Source organism: Larus michahellis, unplaced genomic scaffold (assembly GCF_964199755.1).
Source record: "Larus michahellis unplaced genomic scaffold, bLarMic1.1 SCAFFOLD_76, whole genome shotgun sequence".
In the NCBI taxonomy this organism is placed as follows: domain Eukaryota; kingdom Metazoa; phylum Chordata; class Aves; order Charadriiformes; family Laridae; genus Larus; species Larus michahellis.
In genome coordinates, this window is record NW_027435895.1 from 889,309 (window position 1) to 908,630 (window position 19,322).

A 19,322-nucleotide genomic window follows, 5' to 3' on the forward strand; every position below is an offset into this window, starting at 1 on the left:
CCCTTCCCCCCCCAACAAGGGGCACAGGGGCCCCCATTCGACCCCCCCCCGGTTTTATAAGGTGGGGGGACACCCAATTTCCCGCCCCCCGCCATGAAGGACAGTGCAGAAGAGGGGGTGCCGCACCCACAGGCGTTTATTCGACACCTAAACCTCGCTACAACCGGCGGGAAAAATAAAAGGAGAGGGGGGTTAGAAAGAAAAGGGGAGCCAGCGGGGACGAGGGGGGGTTGCAGGGGGGGCCGCAGCCCCCCCCTCAGGCTTCCAGCAGCTTGCCCAGGAAGCGGAGGTTGAGGATCTTGAGCTGCTCTTCCAAATCCATGCGGACGATCCCATCCTCCCCGTCGATGCTCAGCAGGATGCCGGTGGCTTCCCGGTCCTCCCCCAGGATCACCTTTACCTGCGGGGGCGGGGATAAGAGGGGGGTGGGGGTGTCCTTAGGGGGCTTGGAGGGTCCCGGAGGGGTTATGGGGGTCCCAGGTAGCACCCTGGGGGGTCTAGAAGGGACCATGGGGTGGGGAGGGGGAGCGTTGGGGGGGTTCCCAGGATGGAGGGGGGGATCCTGGGGGGTCCCCAGGATGATGGGGGGGTCCTACCTTGTTGCTCTTGGTGGGGGTGACGGGCTCCAGGTGCTCGCTGGAGATGCTCACCACCTTCTCGCTGTCCTTCAGGTAGACGGAGCACATCCCACCCTGTGGGGAGAAAACGGGGGGCGCTCAGCGTCACCCTGGTTGTCCCCAAAACCCTGAAACAGCCCCCCCCGCCCCCAACACCCCCCCCCGGGGGGCGGTTCTCACCGTGACACTGCGGATGACACCGGTCTGTCCCACCGCCTGACTGTCCAGGTAGGTGTCCCGGACCTTCACCTGGATGTCGGTGGTCACCCAGTCGCTGGAGCTCTGCTCGATCCCCGAGCCGGGGGTGTGGGGGTTGTACCCCCCCGGGGAGGGGGCTCCGGGGGTCATCGGGCTGTAACCCACCGGGCTGGGACTGGGGCTGGCCTGGGGGGAGAGACAGGAGCCTGGGTTAGAGGGCTACGAGGGGCGTTAGGGGGGCTACAAGGGAGTTTAGAGGGGTGTAGAGGGGCTCCAAGGAGGTTTAGGGGGGCTACAAAGGGGTTTAGGGGGTGCAGGGGGGCTAGGAGGGGGTTTAACGGAGTGTATGGGGGCTAGGAGGGGGTGTAGGTGGGCTAGGAGGGGGTGTAGGGTGGGCTATGAAGGGGTTTAGGGGGTGCAGGGGGGCTAGGAGGGGGTTTAACGGAGTGTAGGGAGGCTAGGAGGGCTATGAAGGGGTTTAGGGGGTGTAGGGGGGCTAGGAGGGGGTGTAGGGGGGGCTATGAAGGGGTTTAGGGGGTGCAGGGGGGCTAGGAGGGGGTTTAACCGAGTGTAGGGGGGCTAGGAGGGCTATGAAGGGGTTTAGGGGGTGTAGGGGGGCTAGGAGGGGGTGTAGGTGGGCTAGGAGGGGGTTTAAGGGAGTGTAGAGGGGCTAAGAGGGGGTGTAGGGGGACTATGAAGGGGTTTAGGGAGTGCAGGGGGGCTAGGAGGGGTGTAGTGGGGCTAGGAGGGCTACGAAGGGGTTTAGGGGGTGCAGGGGGACTACGAGGGGGTGTAGGGTGGTGCAGGGGGGTTTCAGGGGTACCTGGTAGGCCATGGGCGAGGGCGTGGGGTGGTAGCTGGCCGGTGAGTGGGTGTTCTGGTAGCCCACGGGGCTGGGGGCCACTTGGTGGTAGCTCTGGGGGCTGGGGCTGGGCTGGTAGGAGCCCTGGGGCGAGGGCACGGCGTAGGGCGAGAACTGATCCGTGTTGTACCTGCGGGACGGGGGGTGCTGAGGCGCTGGGGCCCCCCACGAGCAGTTTCCCCCCAGAACCACGGTTTGGGGTCCCCCGGGAGCAGTTTCGCCCCCAGCACCACAGTTTGGGGGCCCCAGGAGCACTTTACCCCCCAGAACCGTGTTTTGGGGTCCCCAGGAGCAGTTTCCCCATACAAAACCACATTTTGGGGTCCCCCAGGAGCAGTTTTCCCCCCCAGAACCATGGTCTGGGGTCAGTTCCCCCCCAGGGCTGTGTTTTGGGGTCCCTCAGGAGCAGTTCCCCCCCCCCCCCCAAGAATGGCGGTTCAGGGTCCCCCGGTGCCTGCCATGGGGCAGGGGGAGCACTCACATGGCCGGGGTGCCGGGGGTCTGGGGGTTGTAGGGCTGGTTGACCTGGGGGGAGGAGGGGTCGGGGTAGCCGGGGGTCTGGGGGTTGGGGGTGCCCCCGTAGCCCTGGGGGGACGGCGTGGGCTCGTCGTCGAAGCCGTACTCGAAGTCCTCGTCGGCCCTATGGGGGGCGGAGGGACACACAGTTGAGTGTCATTGTCACAGCGGGGCTGTCCCAGCGGGGGGGCCCCTGCAACAGGGTCCATCCCGGCGGGGGGGCCCCCCCGTTCCCACCTGGAGGGGGTGTTGGGGTTGTTGGGGTCCCAGGCACCGCTCTGGGCCGGGGTGCGGCTGCCGTCGTGCAGCGGCGTCTGTGAGCCGTAGTGCGGCGTGCGGCTTCCTGCGGGGGACACGGTGGCTCCGTCACCCCCCCGTGCCGAGACCCCCTCGGCTCCGTCCCCACTTCAGCCCCGTCACCTCCAAAAGGTCACCCCGGGGTCCCCTCCGTGTCCCCCAAGGTCCCGTCTCATCCTGGTCCATCCCCTCCAAGCCAGCCCCAAGTCCCCCTTGTGTCCCCAGGGTCCCCCCAATCCCCGTCCCCGCCATCCCCGTGTCCCCAGGGACCCCCAATCCCCATCCCCTCCATCCCCTCCATGCCCATGTCCCCAGGGTCCCCCCAATCCCTGTCCCCCCTTGTCCCCAGGGTCCCCCCGATCCCTGTTCCCTCCATCCCCGTGTCCCCAGGGTCACCCTGATCTCCGTCCCCGTGTCCCCAGGGTGCCCCCGTGCCACTCACCGTCGTGCAGGGGGGTCTGGGAACCGTACATGGGGGTGCGGGAGCCGGAGCCGTACATGGGGGTCTGGGAGCCGTACATGGGGGTGCGCCCATAAGCTGATGTCATCCCGCCCGGGCGCCGGGAGCCCCTGCGGGGACAGACGAGTGTCAGGGGACAGGGACGCCCTGAGAGCCCCCCCGCTCATCTCTGACCATCCTTAACCTGTCCAGGGCTCTCCGAGGGCCACCCCGACCCATCGGGGGGTCTTCAAGGGCCACCATGAGCCATTGGGGAGGTCTCCAAGGCCATCTAGGGGTCTCTGAGGGCCACCCCAACTCATCTGGGGATCTCCCAGGACCACCCCAACCCATTGGGGGATCTCCAAGTGCCACCAGGACACATTGAAAGGCCTCCGAGCACCACCTCCACCCGTTGAGGGGTCTCAAAGGGCCACCCTGACCCATCAGGAGCTGTCCGAGGACCACCCTGACCCATCCAGGGGTCTCTAAGGGCCACCTGGATCCATCAAGTGGTCTCCAAGGGCCACACCAACCCATCAGGGGGCATCTGAGGGCCACCCTGATTCATTGAGGGGTCTCTGAGGGCCACCCCGACCCATTGAGGGGTCTCTGAGGGCCACCCCGACCCATCTGGGGGTGTCTTGAGGGCCACCCCAGTCCGCGTCCCCCCCACTCACACGGTGGTGAGGCGCTGGCGGTCCACCGAGATGGTCTGACAGGTGGAGTGCAGCTCCACGCGCGCCGTCGACTCCGTCGCATCCTTCACCACCCCGATGTAGCCTGTGGGGCCGGATGGGATGGGAACCTCCGTGTCCCTGAGGCCCCCCCCTCCCCTCTTTGGGGACCAGCCAGCACCCCCCCGGAGAGCACCCACCTTTGTAGGGTCCCTGGGAGATGCGCACCGTCTGCCCGATGAGGTCGTTATCCCGGCGCCCGCGGCCGCGGCTCATGCCACCCCCGCCGAAACCGCCCCGTTGGCCTGCGGGACCAAGACGGGGTTCGGGCGGGGGTGTCCTTAGGGACACCCCTGCCACCCTGGGAACACCCCCCCACCACTCACCAGCCCCGCTGGGGTGCATCGGGCTGCTGATACGGGGGCTCATGGGGGCGAAGCCGCCCACGGTGAAGTTGGTGACGTCCCGCGGCTGCGAGAGGGAGAGAAAACGGTGCCTGGGGAGGGGGGAAAGGCAAAACCGAGGGGCTGCCACCCCACCCCCGGCAGTCCCTGGGGGTGTCCCCACCTTGGAGCCGCCCGCCAGGACGAGGTGCCGGGTCTTGCAGACGAACATGCCGCCGTTCTCCACCAGCTTCTTGCAGTGCAGGAAGGCGAAGCCCCGGAAAAGGTGCCGGATCTCCCCCTCGCGGCCCTGCCCCGGTAAAACACCAGGGGGGGTGAGGGGGTGGTGAACGCCGGTAAAAGAAGGGGGGGCGAGACCCGGAGAAGTGACCAGATCCCTCCCCTCAGCGATGGGAAGGACCCAGCGGGGGTGCTGGGAGGGATCCGGTGTCCCCTCAGTGCTGGCAGGGATACGGGGGGGCACTGGGAGGGCCCCCAATACACCAGGGACGCTCCCCTCTCCATGCTGCCGGGAGGGATCCCAAATACACCAGGGACCCCCTCACGGAGCCAGGAGGGGCCCCAATACACCAGGGACCCCCCCACGGCGCTGGGAGGGACCCCAATACAACAGGGATGCCCCCCGTGGAGCTGGGAGGGACCCCAATACACCAGGGACCCCCCCACGGTGCCGGGAGAGACCCAGCTCATCCCAGGGCTGGGTCCCTGAAGCAGGGACAGATCCAGAGCACCCCCGGGGACCCCCAACATGCCAGAAGAGACCCCCGAAATGCCAGGAGGGACCCCCTCACGCCCCCAGGACCCCCCCCTCAGACCCGTAAGCCCTTACGGAGTGGGGCCCGTCGATGACTTTGACGATGTCCTTGACGTGGATGTTGTTCTGCTCCGAGTCGAGGGCGACGGCGAAGCGATTGTCCTTCTTCCTGGTGACAGCCTGGTGCCGCACCGTCACCACCTTTCCGTACATGTTCAGCACCTGCGGGGACAGCGGGAGGGTTGAGAAGGGTGGGGGGCAGCCAAAAGCGGGACCCCCCCCCCAGAGCAGGGGACACAGCTCCGGCACGGGGGCGATTGTGGAAACCCCCCCACCCCGGGGACGCTGGGACTCACCTGGAAGGTCTCTCGCTCCAGGCGGACGATGACGCCCACGGTTTGGGGGTCCAGCTGCACCAGTTCGCCCCACTCGTGCTGCCCCCCCACATCCACCCCGGACGCCGTCTCCGAGCAGAGCTGCAGGTCCCGCGGCAGAACCTTCAGCTGGTGGTGAGAAATACGAGATGCGGCCATTTCTCCTCTTTCTCCCCAAAAAACCCAGCCCATTTGGGGGCAGGAAAAGGCACCGAGCGGGACTTTTCCTTCCCAAAAACCAGCCCATTTTAGGACACGACAAGGTGCCGAGTGGGACTTTCCCCCCAGAAAACCAGCCCATTTTGGGGCAGGAAAAGGCGCCAAGTGGGACTTTTCTCCCCAAAAAACCAACCCAGTATAAGACACAACAAGGCGCTGAGCGGGACTTTTCCTTCCCAAAAACCAGCCTGTTTCGGGGCAGGAAAAAGTGCCAAGTGGGACTTTTCCCCCCCAAAAACCAGCCTGTTTTGGGGCAGGAAAAGGTGCTGAGCGGGACTTTTCCCACCCAAAAAACAGCCCATTTTGTGGCAGGAAAAGGTGTCGAGCGGGACTTTTCCCCCCAAAAAACCAACCCATTTTAAGACACGACAAGGCGCCGAGCAGGACTTTTCCTTCCCAAAAACCAGCCCGTTTCAGGGCAGGAGAGCAGAACTTTTCCCCCCCAGGATACCTCGTGCATGGTGAGGTCGGAGAAGAGGATGACGAAGTTTTCCTCCACCCTTACGATCAGCCCCGTGTCGCCCTCAAAACGCCCCGCGATCACCTTGACGTGGTCGCCCATCTTGAAATACTTCCGCAGCTCCTGCGCCGGGAACTCCAGCATATCCTTGGGGAGGGAGGGGGGAAGAAAACGCCGTGGGCATGGGGTAAAAGGGGTTGGGGGGGTCCTGGTGGCACTCGGTGTCGCTCCCGGACCTTCAAGTCCTCGTGTTTGGGCATGATGGTGATCTTGTTGCCGTCGACGCTGAGGATTTTGCCCTGCAGGTTGATGAGCTCGCCCTCGCACACCTCCACGTTGTCGCCGGGCTGGAAGTTGTGCTCTCGTTCCTTCCCTGAGGTGACAGAGGGGATGGTGAGGGGACGGCGCGGCGGGGGACAGCGGTGGCAGGGGGACGGTGGTGGCACCCGCTCACCCGTGCTCTCCGTCACCACCTCCAGGTCGATGCCTTCGGGCTGGTCCTCGAACTTCTCCAGCTCCGACAGGGTGGGCTTCACCCCCTCCGTTATCTGCCGAGAGCGGGGCTGCTGGCCAAAACGCCCCGTCCCGCCCCAAAACGCCCCGTCTTCCGCCTCAAAACGCCTTGTTCTACCCCAAAACGTCCCATCTTCCACCCAAAACCGCCCTGTTCTAACTCAAAACGCCCCGTCTTCCACCCCAAAACGCCCCATTCTGCCCCCAAACTCCCTATGTTCTGTCCCAAAACGCCCCATTCTGCCCCAAAATGCCCTATCTTCCACCCCAAAATGCCCTGTTCTGCCCCAAAACGCCCCATTCTAACCCAAAATGCCCCGTGTTCCACCCCAAAATGCCCCGTTCTGCCCCAAAAATGCCCTGTTCCACCCCAAAATGACCTGTTTTGCTCCAAAATGCCCCATGTTCTGCCCCAAACCTCCCCATTCTCCTCCAAAACCCGCCCAAATCGGCAGCGGCGTCCCCGCCACGGAGCCACCGCCTTCCCCACACCCCTCAGCATCAGGAAGGTGGTCGTTTTGGGGGCAAACGGAGGGGTTTTGGGGCTGACCACAGCCGACATGGCGAAGCTCTTGAAGAGGAAGCCCTTGCGGCTGTAGCGGTTGCCTTCGAAGATGAGAAAGTCGCCGTCGGACGCCACGTCGCCTCCCAGGGACCTGGTGCAAAGCCCAAATCACCCCCTGGGTGGGCAGGAGGCCCCCCCCCAGGGATGAAACACCCCCCCTCGGCGAGGGCAGCTCCCCCGGGGACGGATTTTGGGGACACGTTTGACGTCCCCCGGCGTGGCGGCGGTCGCCTACCGGATCTTCTCGGCATCGAAAAGCCGCTGTGGGGGTCGCTTGAACTTCTTCCTCTTGGCGAACCAGTCTTTCTGCGGGGCGGGGGGCAGCAGCGGGGTGAGAGAAGGGCTGGGGGTGGGGGGGTGGGGGGCAGCGGTGCTGGTACCGGCACGGATCCGCTTACCAGGCTCATGCGGGCTTTGATCCGGTCGAAATCGATGCGGGGGATCATCTTGAGGGAGATCTGGTTCTGGCTGGGCTCTACGTAATCCACCTTGGGGGAGGGTCCACAAAGGTGGGGTGAGCCAAGTGCGTGTCGTCGCCCCCCCCCGCCTCAAACCGCAGCGTCCCCGTCCCCTTTCCCCTCACCTGGGCGATGTCGTCCTTGTAGATCCCCCTCTTGAGGCGCACCCAGGATTTGGGCTTGAGGTTGGTGACCTCCTTGACGACCTTGAGGACGTCGGTCATCTCCTTGATGGGCACCATCTGCTGGTTCCAGTAGCCCATCCGCAGGTTGCCCACCCCCTCGATGGCCTGCTTGACGTGCGTCTGCTTGTAGGCCTCCACGTAGATGTAACCCTTCACGTGCTCGGGGGCCACCACCGACTTGATCTGCAGGGGCTGGAGGACGAGGGGACGCGTTGGGGACACACTGGGGACGCTTTGGGGGACGCCACGCCGCCGTCACCCCCCTCCCCAAGGCCACGGCCTCACCGTGTCAGTGAACTGGTAAGCGATGAATTTCCGCATGAGGGCGATGGCCGTGGCACGCTCCTCGCCGATCTGGGGACGAAACAGGGTGTTTTAGGGGCTGGGGGACGTCACCCACGCTCGCTCCCCGCCCCACACTGAGCACCCCCCCGTCCCCAGCACCCACCTTGCACTTCACGGTCCAGAGATTGGGGTCCCTGCGCGGGGGCAGAGAGAGAAACGCCGTTACGGGGCGGATCGTCCCGATTTGTTCCTTTCCCCCCCCACCAAAAACCACACTCTTCCTCCCTCCGCAAGACTCACTTGACTCCGGGCAGCAGCTGCTGCTGCGTGATGTCGTCCGAGAGCTCGTCGGAGCCGCCGTAAACGCTGAAAAAAAGGGAAAATTAGGCAAAAAAATAGCGAAAAAGGAACAAAATGGGGACACCCCCCTTGCGCTGGGGACAGGGACAGGGACTCACGTCTCTCCCACCGAGGACTTGGCGTATTTTTTCATGTAATACTCGCCCAGCTCCTCCTCGCGCTGGTCCCTGGGGAGAGAAAAGTGTGGAGGGGGAGGCGTCAGGGCAGCCCCCGCCGCCCCCCCACGGACGGACGGACACGGGGATGGAGCCGCCGTCACCTCCAGAGGTTCTGCAGCCGCCGAGCGCCGGAGCGATCCTCATCCAGCACCACGTTATCGATGTTGGAAGCTGCGAGGAAGAGGAAGGTGGGGATTCTGGCCCCCCCCCGGGGGGGGGTCGGGGTGGCGTGGGGGGGGTGGGCTGGGCTCGCTCGGCCCCGGGGAAGGTTGAGGGGGGGGAGGGGGGGACAGACCCCAAAGGGAAATGTTGGGGAGGGGACATGGGGGGGTGATTCGGGCTTACCTTCGATCTCTTCTGCTCGGGGACAAGGAGTGGCGGTGGAGGATGGAGCAAATAATAGCGGCAAAACCACCCGCGGGCGGGTGTGTGTGGGGGGGAACAAAGGGGAAGGAGTCAAAATTCAGACGGCGGCACGAGGCGGGGGGGGGCAGGGGGGGTAAAAGGGCTGGGGGTGGGAGAAATAAAAGCAAAAGAAAAACGGCAGGCGAGCGGATGAGATGTGCTGAGCGGACGGACACGGGGAGGGAGGGACAGACGGACAGCGGGAGGTGGGGGGGACGTGCCATCCCTCCCACCCCCCGCCTCAAGGGATGGGTTTTGGGGGTGGGAGGGGGGCAAAAAGCCAAAGGGGGCGGGTTGGCCCCCAAAGAGCTGCATTTCCATCCTCTTCCTCGGTGCTCCAGGGAAGGGAAGGGACCTGGGAGGGGGCCCAAAGCAGCTGGGGGGCCCCCAAAGTCCCTGGTGGGGGGGGAAAAGCCCCTGGGGGGGCCCCAAAGCCCCTGGGGGGGGGGCCCAAAGCACGGCGGGGACGTTCCTCACCTTTCTCCAGGATGTCCTCGGCCCCGTCCTCCCACTGGTCCTCGTCTTCGTACTCGTCATCCACATCTGGGGGGGGTCAGGGTGGTGAGCGGGGCCAGGGGGGGCGGCAGCGACCCCCCCAAGGGCCCCCCCAGCTCACCGGCCTCGTCCAGGATGAAGCCACCATGGCGCGGCTTTTTGGCGGGTCGGTCATCATCTTCCTCCTCCTCTTCCTCATCATACTCCTCCTCCTCTTCCTCCTCCTCCTCCTCGGCCTCCTCCTTCTCACTGCCGGCCGCACTGGCGTGCTCCTCCTCGGCCTGCGGGGGGGCGTTTGGGGGGGCGGCGTGAGGGAGGGCACCCACATGTGCCCCCCTCCCCCAGCTGCAGCCTTCAGCCTTACCTCGTTTTCCTCAGCTTCCTCGGCCTCGCTGCTTCTCTCACTCTCGTCCTCCGAGAAGTTGCTGTCGTCACTGTCCGACATGGTGGCGCAGGGGGGGTCTGGGGGTGGGACGGGGAACGATAGGGGTGTCCCAGGGGGGCGGGCAGGGGGGTCTGGGGGTGTCCTGAGGGGGCCTAGGGGTGTGCAGAGGGGTCTAGGGGCGTCCTGGGGGAGGTCTAGGGGTGTCCTGAAGGGTGGCCAGGAGTTCTGGAGGTGTGCAGAGGGGTGTGGGGGTGTCCTGGGGGGGTCTAGGGAAGCGGGAGTGTCCCAGGAGAACCAGGGGGGCAGGCAGGGGGGTCTAGGGGTGTCCTGAGGGGGCCTGGGGGTGTTCCAGGGGGGGTCTGGGGGTGTGCAGAGGGGGTCTGGGGGTGTCCTGAAGGGCCTGAGGGGTGGGCAGGGGTTCTGGGAGTGTCCTGAGGGAGCCTGAGGTGTTGCTGGGGGGTCTGGGGGTGTCCTGAGGGGGACTGAAGAAGTGGGGGTGTCCCTGGAGGACCTGGGTGGGCAGGCAGGGGGGGTCTAGGGGTGTCCTGAGGGGGCCTGGGGTGTTCCCGGGGGATCTGGGGGTGTTCGCGGGGGGGTCTGGGGACATCCTGAAGGGGCTGAGGGGTGGGCAGGGGTTCTGGGGATGCAAACAGGGGGGTCTGGGGGAGTCCTGGAGGGTCTGAGGGGCAGGCAGGGGGTTCTGGGGGTGTTTCCAGGGAGTCTGGGGGTGTCCTGAGAGGGCCTGGGGTGTTCCTGGGGGGTCTGGGAGTGTCCTGAGGAAGTGGGGGGTGTCCCGGGAGGACCTGGGGGGATAGGCAGGGGGTCTCGGGGTGTCCCGAGGAGCAGGCAGGGGGTCTGGGGGTGTCTTAAAGGGCCGGAGGCAGACAGAGGCGTCTGGGGGGATCCCGGGGTGTGATGTGGGGGTGTCGCTGGGCAGGAGAGGACACACGCCGCTACGACCCACCCCCCGGGGGCAGCCCCACACCTGCGAACGGCCCCACCGGCACCCCCGACCCCCAGATCTGTCCCTGGGGGGGGTTCCCCAACCCCCGGGGAGGGGGACACCGCGCCATCTCCTCACCCCCGGCAGGGGCGGCGGCTCCGCTCCGCTCTAGGCCTCGGCCCGGACTTGCTGCAAGGCCCGGCCCCGCCTTGGCCCAGCCCCGATCGTTCCTGATCCCGGCCCCGCTCTTGGCCTGTCCCGGCTCCGATCGTGGCCTAATCGAGGTCCCGGTCGCGATCGCGGCCTGTCCCGGTCCCGCCGCCGCCTCTCGCGAGAGCCGCCCCACCGTCACGTGACGGAGGGGGAGGGGGGCGGGAGGTAGCCGCCGTCACGTGCCCCGCGATCAGCAGAGCGCGACGGCGGCGCGGAGGGGACAAAAGAGGCGGCGCGAAGGCGGCGGGACGTGAAACACCCCACGCCGGGACGCCTGGATGTCCCCCCCCCAGACCCCACCGTGGGCACAGAGAAGCCGATATCAGAGAAAAACAGTTTATTTACCAAAAGACAGATGTTTTCCCCCCAAAACCGGGGGGGTCCGGTTCCCCCCCCCCCTCCCCATTATGCCCCCCCCCCGGGGGTATCAGCACCCCAAATCCCACCACCAGGACCCCCATATCCATGCTCAGACCCCCCCCGCCGAGCACTGGGACCGCCGTAAACCCCCCGATATCCAGCGTGGGAGGTTGGGGGGGGTCCATGACCTCCCTGGGCCCCCCCCTAAAATCAGGGCCCCCCCAGGGGGGTCAGCAACCCAAAATCCACCATGGGGACTCCCATATCCATGCTCAGAACCCCCGTGCCAAGCACTGGAACCCCCCCAAACCTCCCACACTGGATATAGAGGAGTTTGGGGGGGGTCCATGACCCACTTGGGGGCCCCCACAAAAATCAGGGGCCCCCCCGGGGGAGTCAGCACCCCAAAAACCACTATGGGGATCCCCATATCCATGCTCAGACCCCCCTGCTGGGCACCAGGACCCCCCCAAATCCCTGTATAGCCAGCGTGGGAGATTTAGGGGGGGGTCTGTGAGCCCCTTGGGGCTCCCCCGAAAATCAGGCTCCCCCCCGGGGGGGGTCAGCACCCCAAAAAACACCACGGGGACCCCCATATCCATGCTCAAACCCCCTTGCTGGGCACCAGGACCCCCCCAGATCCCCATATATCCATCGTGGGATGTTCGGGGGGGAGGGTCCGTGAGCCTCTTGGGGGCCCCCCCAAAAGCTCAGGGTCCCCCTGGGGGGGGCAACTTGCCAGTGATCTTGTTGGCCCCCTCCAGCAGGGCATTGTGGATGTCCTTGGCGCCGGCGATCTGGGCCTTGATGAGGGGCAGGTACTGGGTGTAGGGCAGGGTCTCGCCTGCCCCCCCCTCGCCTTTGGGGGCCGCCGGCACCAGGGCGGGGGCGTGTTTGGCGCTGTCGAAGCTCTGCGAGAGGCACTCGTGGGCCAGGCGCTGCGGGGGGGGAGACGCACACACAGGGGGAGGTCACCTTGGGGGGGTGGGACGGCGGAGGGGAAGAGACTGGGGGGGAGGATGGGGACGGGGGGGTGATGGTGCGAAGGGAGAGAGATTTTGGGGGGCTGGGGACCACATGGGGGAGTCACAGGGGGGGACAGGGACAGTTGGGGGGTCATTTGGGAGGGGAGAGTGGAGGGGAAGAGGTTGGGGGGGCAGGATGGGTTTGGGGGTTAGGATGGTGCAAAGGGAGAGAGATTTAGGGGGGCTGGAGACCACATGGGGGGGTCACGGGGGGGGAAATGAGGCAGTGGGGGGGTCACTTGAGGGGAGACAGCGGACGGGACGAGACTGGGGGAGCGAGGATGGCATTGCGGGGGTGACGGTGCTAAGGGGGAGGGGGTTTGGGGGGGGCACCAGTGCAGGGGGTGTTCCGGGGGGGGAACAGGGATGTCACGGGGGGGCCGGGGGGGTCACTCACGAGGCAGAGCTCCAGCTGGTCGCAGAGGGCGTAGAATTCCTCCAGGCTCTTGTCGAAGCGTTGCAGGGCCCCATCCGCGCTTTTCCTGCGGGGGGGGGGGGGGGGGTTGGGGGGGCACAGTCACCACCACCCCCTCCCCCCCAGGAGGCACTGGGGAACACTGGGAAGGGACTGGGGGGGCTGCAGGGGGAAATGGGAGGCAGTGGGGGGGGTTGGGATGGGGCTGGGGGCATTGGGATGGTATTGGGGGGTACTGGGGTGTCACTAGGGGGTACTGGAGCAGGACAAGGGGTACTGGGGGGTACTGGGGTGTCACTGGGGGGTACTGGGATGGGACTAGGGGGTACTGGGGCGGGACTAGGGCAAAACTGGGGGACTACTGAGGGGTACTGGGGGAGACTGGGGAGTACTGGTGGGTGCAGGACGGCATAGGGGGATACTGGGGCAGGACTGGTGGCTCTGGGTGGTACTGGGATGGGACTGGGGGCACTAAAGGGTATTGAAATGGGGCTGAGGAGTACTGGGGGGTACTGGGATGAGGCTGAGACATACTGGGACAGAACTGAGATGGCATTATGAGGTACCGGGGGGGGACTGGGGGGCACTGGGGTGGAACTGGGAGGCACTGGGGGGTGCTGGGTGTCACTGGGATGGGGCTGGGGGGCACTGGGGGGCACTGGGAGGGGGCTGGGGTGGGTGACTCACTGCCCGTTGTCGATGCTGGAGTTCTGCACCAGGTTCTGCGCCGCCACTTTCATCAGCGTCTGGGGGGGGGGGGGGGGAAACGGGGCGTCAGGGGGGACATGGTGGGACTCCCCCCCCCCCCCGCCCATACCCATCACTGCGGCAAGGACCCCCCCGGGACCCCTATTACCAGCACAGGGACCCCCCCTGGAACCCCCCCCGGGCAAGGACATGGAGACAGGGACCCCCCCGGGACCCCTATTACCGGCACAGGGACCCCCCTGGGGGGGGCCTCTGCCCCTTCCCAGAACGATGCCACGACCCCCCCGGGAGCAGGCCCCGCCCACCGCCATTGCCCCCCCCCCCAGTCTACGACGGGCTCCGCCCACCACCGTCAGGAGGCGCCGCACACCACGCAACAAACCCCGCCCCCACCACCACAAGCCCCGCCTCCCCCGGCGGCAAACCCCGCCCACCTGGAGGCTCTCCTTGAGCTGAGGGATGAGCAGGCGGAACCGCTGCACCGGGTCGAAGTCCTGCGCCTGCGCGGCCGCCACCTGCGCGGGCAGCGGCGGGCCCGGGGGCTGCCCGGGCCCCGGCGGCTGCCCCGCACCCGTTCCCCCCCCGGGGGCGGCGGGCAGAGGCGGCGGCGGCGCGGGAGCGGCGGGCGGACCCGGACCCGGGCCCGGCCCGGCCGGCGGCGGCGGCTGCTGCGGGGGCGCCGCCATCTTCCCGCTCCCGGCCTGCCCCGCGCGGCAGGAAGTGACGTTAGGACGCCGGCGTCGGGGGGGGCCCTGAGGGCGGCCGGAAGTAGGTGCCCGGCGCGGTGCCCGGCGCAGGCCCCGACATGGCGCCCACCATCCAGACGCAGGCGCAGCGGGAGGAGCCGGGCCACCGGTACGGCGGCGTCACCGGGATGACGTCACGGAGGGCGGCGTGGCGTCACGGGGCGGGCTGGGGGGGGGTGGCCGTGACCCACCTCGTGATGTCACACCGGCGTGCTCCGCTGACGTCATAGCGCGCGTGGGGAGGGGTAGGCCCAGGCACGCGGGCGTCGTCCTGACGTCATAGTGCGGGGGGGGGGGGTGTGTTTCCCGGACGCCTGGGTCCCCTCATGATGTCACACACACTGGGGCGGGGTGGAAGTCTGACGTCCCCTCCTGATGTCATAACGCACGTGTGGGCGCGGTTCTGCGTGCCCTCGTGACGTCATAGTGTACGTGGGGAGGGGGCGGGGCCTCTGGACGCCTGGGTCCTCTTGTGACATCATAATGCAAGGGCGGGGTTGCCCCATGATGTCATAACACAGGGGTGGGGCTCCCCTCGTGACATCATAGCGCGGGGGGGGGGGGGGGGGCCTTCCAGATGCTGGGGTCCCCTCGTGATGTCATAGCGCGAGGGTGGGGTGCCCTTGTGACATCACCGCACACACCCTGCGCGGGGGGGGAGTCAGCGGCGGGTCCAGGACGCCTGGGTCACCCCCCCATGACGTCACAACCCCCCTGGGAGGAGGGTCCCAGATGCGTGGGGCCCCCCCCATGACGTCACAACCCCCCCGGGGGGGGGGGGGGGGGGGGTCCCAGACCCCTGGGCCTCCCCCCATGACCTCCCCCCCCCCCCCCCCCAGGCCCAGCTCCCACCGGACGCTGCCCGAGAGGTGAGTTTTTTGGGGGGCGGGGAGCCCCTTTGGGGGGGGAAGGAGGTGCCCAGCGCCCCCCCCCCCCCCCCCCACTCCCCCCCGTGTTTTGGGGACCCCCGTGACACCCCCGTGTCGTGTCCGTCCCCCCCCAGGTCGGGCGTGGTGTGCAGGGTGAAGTACTGCAACAGCCTCCCCGACATCCCCTTCGACCCCAAGTTCATCACGTACCCCTTCGACCAGAACCGGTACGGGGGGGGGCACGGCACCCCCACACCCCCCTGCACGCACCCCCTGCCCCCGACTGGGGCAAAAAATGGGGGGGTTGGGGGGCACTTCGGGGGGCTGGGGGCATTTCTGGGGGGCAATTTAGGGGGCTTCGGGGGCATTTTGCGGGGGGGTTGGGGGCGTTTTGGGGGGGTGTTGAGCATTTGGGGGGGCTAGGGGGTATTTTGGGGGGGGTTGGGGGCATTTTGGGGGGGTGTTGAGCATTTGGGGGGACTAGGGGGTATTTTGGGGGGGTTTGAGGGCATTTTGGGGGGGTGTTGAGCATTTGGGGGGGCCAGGGGGTATTTTGGGGGGGTTTGAGGGCATTTTGGGGGGTGTTGAGGGCATTTTGGGGAGGTGTTGAGCATTTGGGGGGGCTAGGGGGTATTTTGGGGGGGTTTGAGGGCATTTTGGGGAGGTGTTGAGCATTTGGGGGGGCCAGGGGGTATTTTGGGGGGTTTGGGGGGCATTTTGGGGGGGCTGTGGGGCATTTTAGAGGTGTTAGGGGGCAGTTTGGGGGACTAGGGGCATTTTAGGGGGGTGGGGGCATTTTGGGGGGGTTTGAGGGCATTTTCGGGGGGTGTTGGGCATTTGGGGGGGGTTGGGGTGCTCTGGGGGGTTTAGGAGGCCGTGGGGCTTTTGGGGCTTTTGGGGGCGCTTAGGGTGATTTGGGGGGGGTTCAGGGATTTTGGGGGGTTTTGGAGAGTATTTTTGGGGGTTGGGGGGGCTTTGGGGGGCTGTTGGGGGTTTTGGGGGGTGTTGGGGTGTTTTAGGGGGGTGTTTTGGGGGCGTCCTGGGGTTTCGTGGCGGGGGGGGGGGGTCGGGGTGTTTTGGGCACGTTTGGAGGTTTCAGGGGGGTGGGGGGGGATTTTGGGAGGGGTTGGTGTTTTGGGGGGGTGTTTTGGGAGGGGTTGGTGTTTTGGGGGGGGATTTTGAGAGGGGTTGGTGTTTTGGGGGGTTGTTTTGGGGGAGCGTTGGGCTTTTTGGGTGGGCATTTTGGGGGGCGTTGGAGTTTTGCGGGGGTTTTAGTGGGGTGCGGGTGTTTCGGGGGGGGGCTTTGGGGGGGGGGGATTGGGTTTGGGGGTGCCTGGACGTGCGCCCCCCCCCCCTTCCCCCCCCCCAGGTTCGTGCAATACAAGGCGACGTCGCTGGAGAAGCAGCACAAGCACGACCTGCTGACGGAGCCCGACCTGGGCGTCACCATCGACCTCATCAACCCCGACACCTACCGCATCGACCCCAGCGGTGCGAGGGGGGGGAACCCCCAGTCTGGGGGGGGGGGGAGAACCCCAAAATTTGGGGGGGGGGGGGGGGGAAGCTAAATTCCCTCCTTTCCCCCCCCCCCGCCTCACTCAGTGCTGCTGGACCCGGCGGATGAGAAGCTGCTGGAGGAGGAGATCCAAGCGCCCACCAGCTCCAAGAGGTAACGGCGTCCCACGGAGAGGGGGGGGCACCCCGCAACCGGGCTGGGGGGGGGCCACATGGCACCCCCAAACTCCCGGGGGGGGCCCCATTGTGCTGTTTGCCCCCCCTCCCCCCCCAACCAAGATCGCAGCAACACGCCAAGGTGGTGCCGTGGATGCGCAAGACCGAGTACATCTCCACCGAGTTTAACCGCTACGGCGTCTCCAACGAGAAACCAGAGGTCAAGTGAGTCCGGGGGGGGGTCCCGGGGGGGTCTTGAGCGGGCCGGGGGGGGGGGGGGCGCAGCCTTCGTGACTCCCCCCCCCCCAACACCCGTGTCCCCCCCAACCAAGGATCGGCGTCTCGGTGAAGCAGCAGTTCACGGAGGAGGAGATTTACAAGGACCGCGACAGCCAGATCGCCGCCATCGAGAAAACCTTCGAGGATGCCCAGAAAGCGGTGAGGGAGGGGGCGGGGTGGGGGGGGGTGGTGGTGTTAGGGACCCCCCCCGGGATAATTGCTGGGGGGGGGGGGACACCGCCCTGACGCCCTCTCGTGCTCCCCCCTCCCCCAGATCACGCAGCATTACAGCAAACCCCGCGTCACCCCCGTCGAGGTCATGCCCGTCTTCCCTGACTTCAAGGTAAAGCGGGGTGGGGGGGACACAGGCACCTTGGGGACCCCCCCCGGAGTGGGGGGGGGGGGGGAGGGGGGACACACGACACCCCAAATCCCCCCCCCACCTCCCTGACAGGGGAAACTGAGGCACGGATCCCCCAATGCTGGGGGGGAGCGGGCAGTTTTGGGGGCAGACGGTGCTTTTGAGGTCTGTGGGAAGGTGTTGCCCCCTCTCACCCCGCCTCGTTTTGCCCCCAAACTCCCTGTTTTGCCCCCCCCCGCCCCTTTTTTTGCACACACCCCCCCCCCCCCCTCCTCCCCCCAGATGTGGATCAACCCCTGCGCCCAAGTCATCTTCGACTCGGACCCGGCGCCCAAGGACACGAGCGGCCCGGCCGCGCTGGAGATGATGTCCCAGGCCATGATCAGGTGCTGGGAAGGGGGGGGGGGACACACACACACAACGGACACCCCCACATTCTGGGGGGGGCCGGGGAATGGTGTCTCTGCCCTTCCCTCCTCCCCTTTTTTAACCCCCGTCTGCCCGCAGGGGGATGATGGACGAGGAGGGGAACCAGTTCGTGGCTTATTTCTTGCCGGTGGAGGAGACGCTGCGCAAGAGGAAGCGGGACCAGGAGGAGGAGATGGATTACGCCCCCGAGGATGTGTACGGGGGCTGGGGGGGCGCCTATATATCCGGGGGGAGCCCTATATATCCGGGGGGGGTCCTGTATAGCTGGTGGGGGGGTCGTCTCACATAGCTCAGGGGATGCCACGTAGTTCGGGAAGGGTTGGAGATAAACGTCTATAGATGAGAAGAGAGAGGGATTACAGCCTGGGAATGTGGGGGGGGGCTATATAATCGGGGGGGGGGGGTGTCTATATATGTGGGGGAGGTCCTAGATATCTGGGGGGGGGTTATATAGCCGGGGGGGGTGTCATATAGTTAAGAGGGTCCCATATATCTTGAGAACGGAGGGACAAATATATATATATATTTTTAGAAACAAATGGATTATGCCCCAAGGATGTGTTTGGGGGGGTCCTGTATATCTGGGGGGGGGACCTATATAGCCAGGGGGGCTCCTATATGGGGGGGGGGCATATACACCTTGAGGGGGGCTGGAGAGGGAGATATATAGATTGCAAAGGTGGGTTGCACCCCTGAGCATGTGTGCGTGGGGGGGTCCTGTATATCCTGGGGGTGAGCGATAAAGCTGGGGGGGGGGGGGGGAGCCTCTATATCGGGAGGGGGCTGTATAGCTGAGGGGGGTCTCTATGTCTGGGGGGGCCTGTATAGCTGGGGGGGGGGTCCCATAGAACCGAGGGGGTCCCACAGCTCCGTGGAGGGGGAACCGAGGGTCTGGCGGAGCCCGTTAGGTTTGGGGGGGGGGGGGGCGCTGCTTTGGGAAAGGGGGGGATTGGGGGGGGGGGGGGGGTGTCTTTCTGGCCCACCCACGCCCCCCCCCCCCCCCCCCCCGCCTTGTCGTCGTCCCCCCCCCAGCTACGACTACAAGATCGCCCGGGAGTACAACTGGAACGTGAAGAACAAGGCCAGCAAAGGCTACGAGGAGAATTATTTCTTCATCTTCCGCGAGGGCGACGGCGTCTACTACAACGAGCTGGAGACCAGGTGGGGGCTGGGGGGGGGGGAACGGGGCGGGGGGGGGGGGGGGGGAGGCACCGGGGGAAGCCCCCCCCCCACCCCCCCCCCAAAAAAAAAGGAAGGGGCGGGGGTTTTCTTTCCCTCGGGGCTCCTCGTGCAGAGCGGAGGGGGGAAGTGGTGGTGTGGGGAGGGTCCTGGGGGGGTGTTGGGGGCTCCTGGGTCGGGGGGGGAGGGTTATTGAGCCCCCCCCCCCCCCCACCCCACACCTGACACGATACTGGAGGGGGGGGAACTGTGGGGCCATGGCGGGTAATTTGGGGGTGGGGGAGTTCAGGGGCTGGGGGGGTCAGGAGGGGTCTGGGGGGGGTCCCTGGAGCTCTGGGGGTGTCCCTATGGCTCTTGGGGGGGGGGGTCCCTGGGGGTGAGGGGGGGTCTGGGGGGGGGTCCGGGGGGGGGTCCCAGGGGGTCATGAGTGGTTTGAGGGGGTCCCTGGGGGGGTCAGGAGGATTCTGGGGGTGTCCCTGGGGGTGTGTGTGTTGGGGG

General features: G+C 66.6%; 3 protein-coding genes across 5 annotated transcripts; 1 reads left to right on the top strand and 2 right to left on the bottom strand.

The window, feature by feature from the left end:
- Window positions 1-118: 118 nt before the first annotated feature.
- Window positions 119-10,935, bottom strand: SUPT5H (SPT5 homolog, DSIF elongation factor subunit). Of its 3 annotated transcripts, XM_074571297.1 has the most exons (30): window positions 10,708-10,935; window positions 9,606-9,703; window positions 9,363-9,522; window positions 9,224-9,289; window positions 8,687-8,698; window positions 8,443-8,512; window positions 8,282-8,350; window positions 8,124-8,189; window positions 7,987-8,017; window positions 7,824-7,892; window positions 7,479-7,730; window positions 7,294-7,383; window positions 7,131-7,201; window positions 6,881-6,986; window positions 6,272-6,365; window positions 6,054-6,190; window positions 5,809-5,964; window positions 5,121-5,267; window positions 4,840-4,986; window positions 4,174-4,299; window positions 3,993-4,077; window positions 3,807-3,911; window positions 3,610-3,712; window positions 2,933-3,060; window positions 2,431-2,536; window positions 2,159-2,317; window positions 1,639-1,807; window positions 798-1,001; window positions 597-692; window positions 119-400 (listed from the first exon to the last, which is right to left on the bottom strand). In XM_074571297.1, the coding sequence occupies exons 2-30, from the start codon at window positions 9,684-9,686 to the stop codon at window positions 257-259; spliced, it is 3,249 nt and encodes a 1,082-aa protein (XP_074427398.1). In that variant the 5' UTR covers window positions 9,687-9,703; window positions 10,708-10,935; the 3' UTR covers window positions 119-256. The 3 variants fall into 3 exon arrangements, with proteins under 3 accessions (XP_074427398.1, XP_074427397.1, XP_074427396.1); XM_074571296.1 differs by lacking the exon at window positions 8,687-8,698 and having other exon boundaries at window positions 10,708-10,928; XM_074571295.1 differs by lacking the exon at window positions 8,687-8,698 and having other exon boundaries at window positions 9,215-9,289; window positions 10,708-10,913.
- A 170-nt stretch (window positions 10,936-11,105) lies between these two features.
- MED29 (mediator complex subunit 29) lies at window positions 11,106-14,092 on the bottom strand. Its single transcript, XM_074571298.1, has 4 exons — window positions 13,725-14,092; window positions 13,270-13,328; window positions 12,565-12,649; window positions 11,106-12,080 (listed from the first exon to the last, which is right to left on the bottom strand). The coding sequence occupies exons 1-4, from the start codon at window positions 13,974-13,976 to the stop codon at window positions 11,853-11,855; spliced, it is 624 nt and encodes a 207-aa protein (XP_074427399.1). The 5' UTR covers window positions 13,977-14,092; the 3' UTR covers window positions 11,106-11,852.
- Window positions 14,036-18,812, top strand: PAF1 (PAF1 homolog, Paf1/RNA polymerase II complex component; the record flags this gene model as incomplete). The annotated part of the gene is made up of 11 exons (XM_074571294.1): window positions 14,036-14,145; window positions 14,876-14,905; window positions 15,040-15,132; window positions 16,275-16,396; window positions 16,508-16,574; window positions 16,700-16,801; window positions 16,909-17,014; window positions 17,130-17,198; window positions 17,499-17,602; window positions 17,724-17,840; window positions 18,678-18,812. Coding segments are annotated over exons 1-11 (995 nt in total), but the record flags the coding sequence as incomplete, so codon positions are not given.
- Between the last annotated feature and the right edge of the window lie 510 nt (window positions 18,813-19,322).

Bases quoted from the DNA above. Each gene is read 5' to 3' on its own strand.
- SUPT5H (XM_074571297.1), bottom strand. From the start codon at position 9,686: ATGTCGGACAGTGACGACAGCAACTTCTCGGAGGACGAGAGTGAGAGA. The intron at 4,300-4,839 runs GTAAGGGCTTAC...TTACCGGGGCAG, and splicing joins TCATCGACGGGCCCCACTCC to GGCCGCGAGGGGGAGATCCG. The intron at 1,002-1,638 runs GTACCCCTGAAA...CTCTCCCCCCAG, and splicing joins CCTCGCCCATGGCCTACCAG to GCCAGCCCCAGTCCCAGCCC.
- MED29 (XM_074571298.1), bottom strand. From the start codon at position 13,976: ATGGCGGCGCCCCCGCAGCAGCCGCCGCCGCCGGCCGGGCCGGGCCCG. The intron at 13,329-13,724 runs GTGGGCGGGGTT...CCCCCCCCCCAG, and splicing joins AGCTCAAGGAGAGCCTCCAG to ACGCTGATGAAAGTGGCGGC. The intron at 12,081-12,564 runs GTGAGTGACCCC...CCCCCCCCGCAG, and splicing joins ACCAGCTGGAGCTCTGCCTC to CGCCTGGCCCACGAGTGCCT.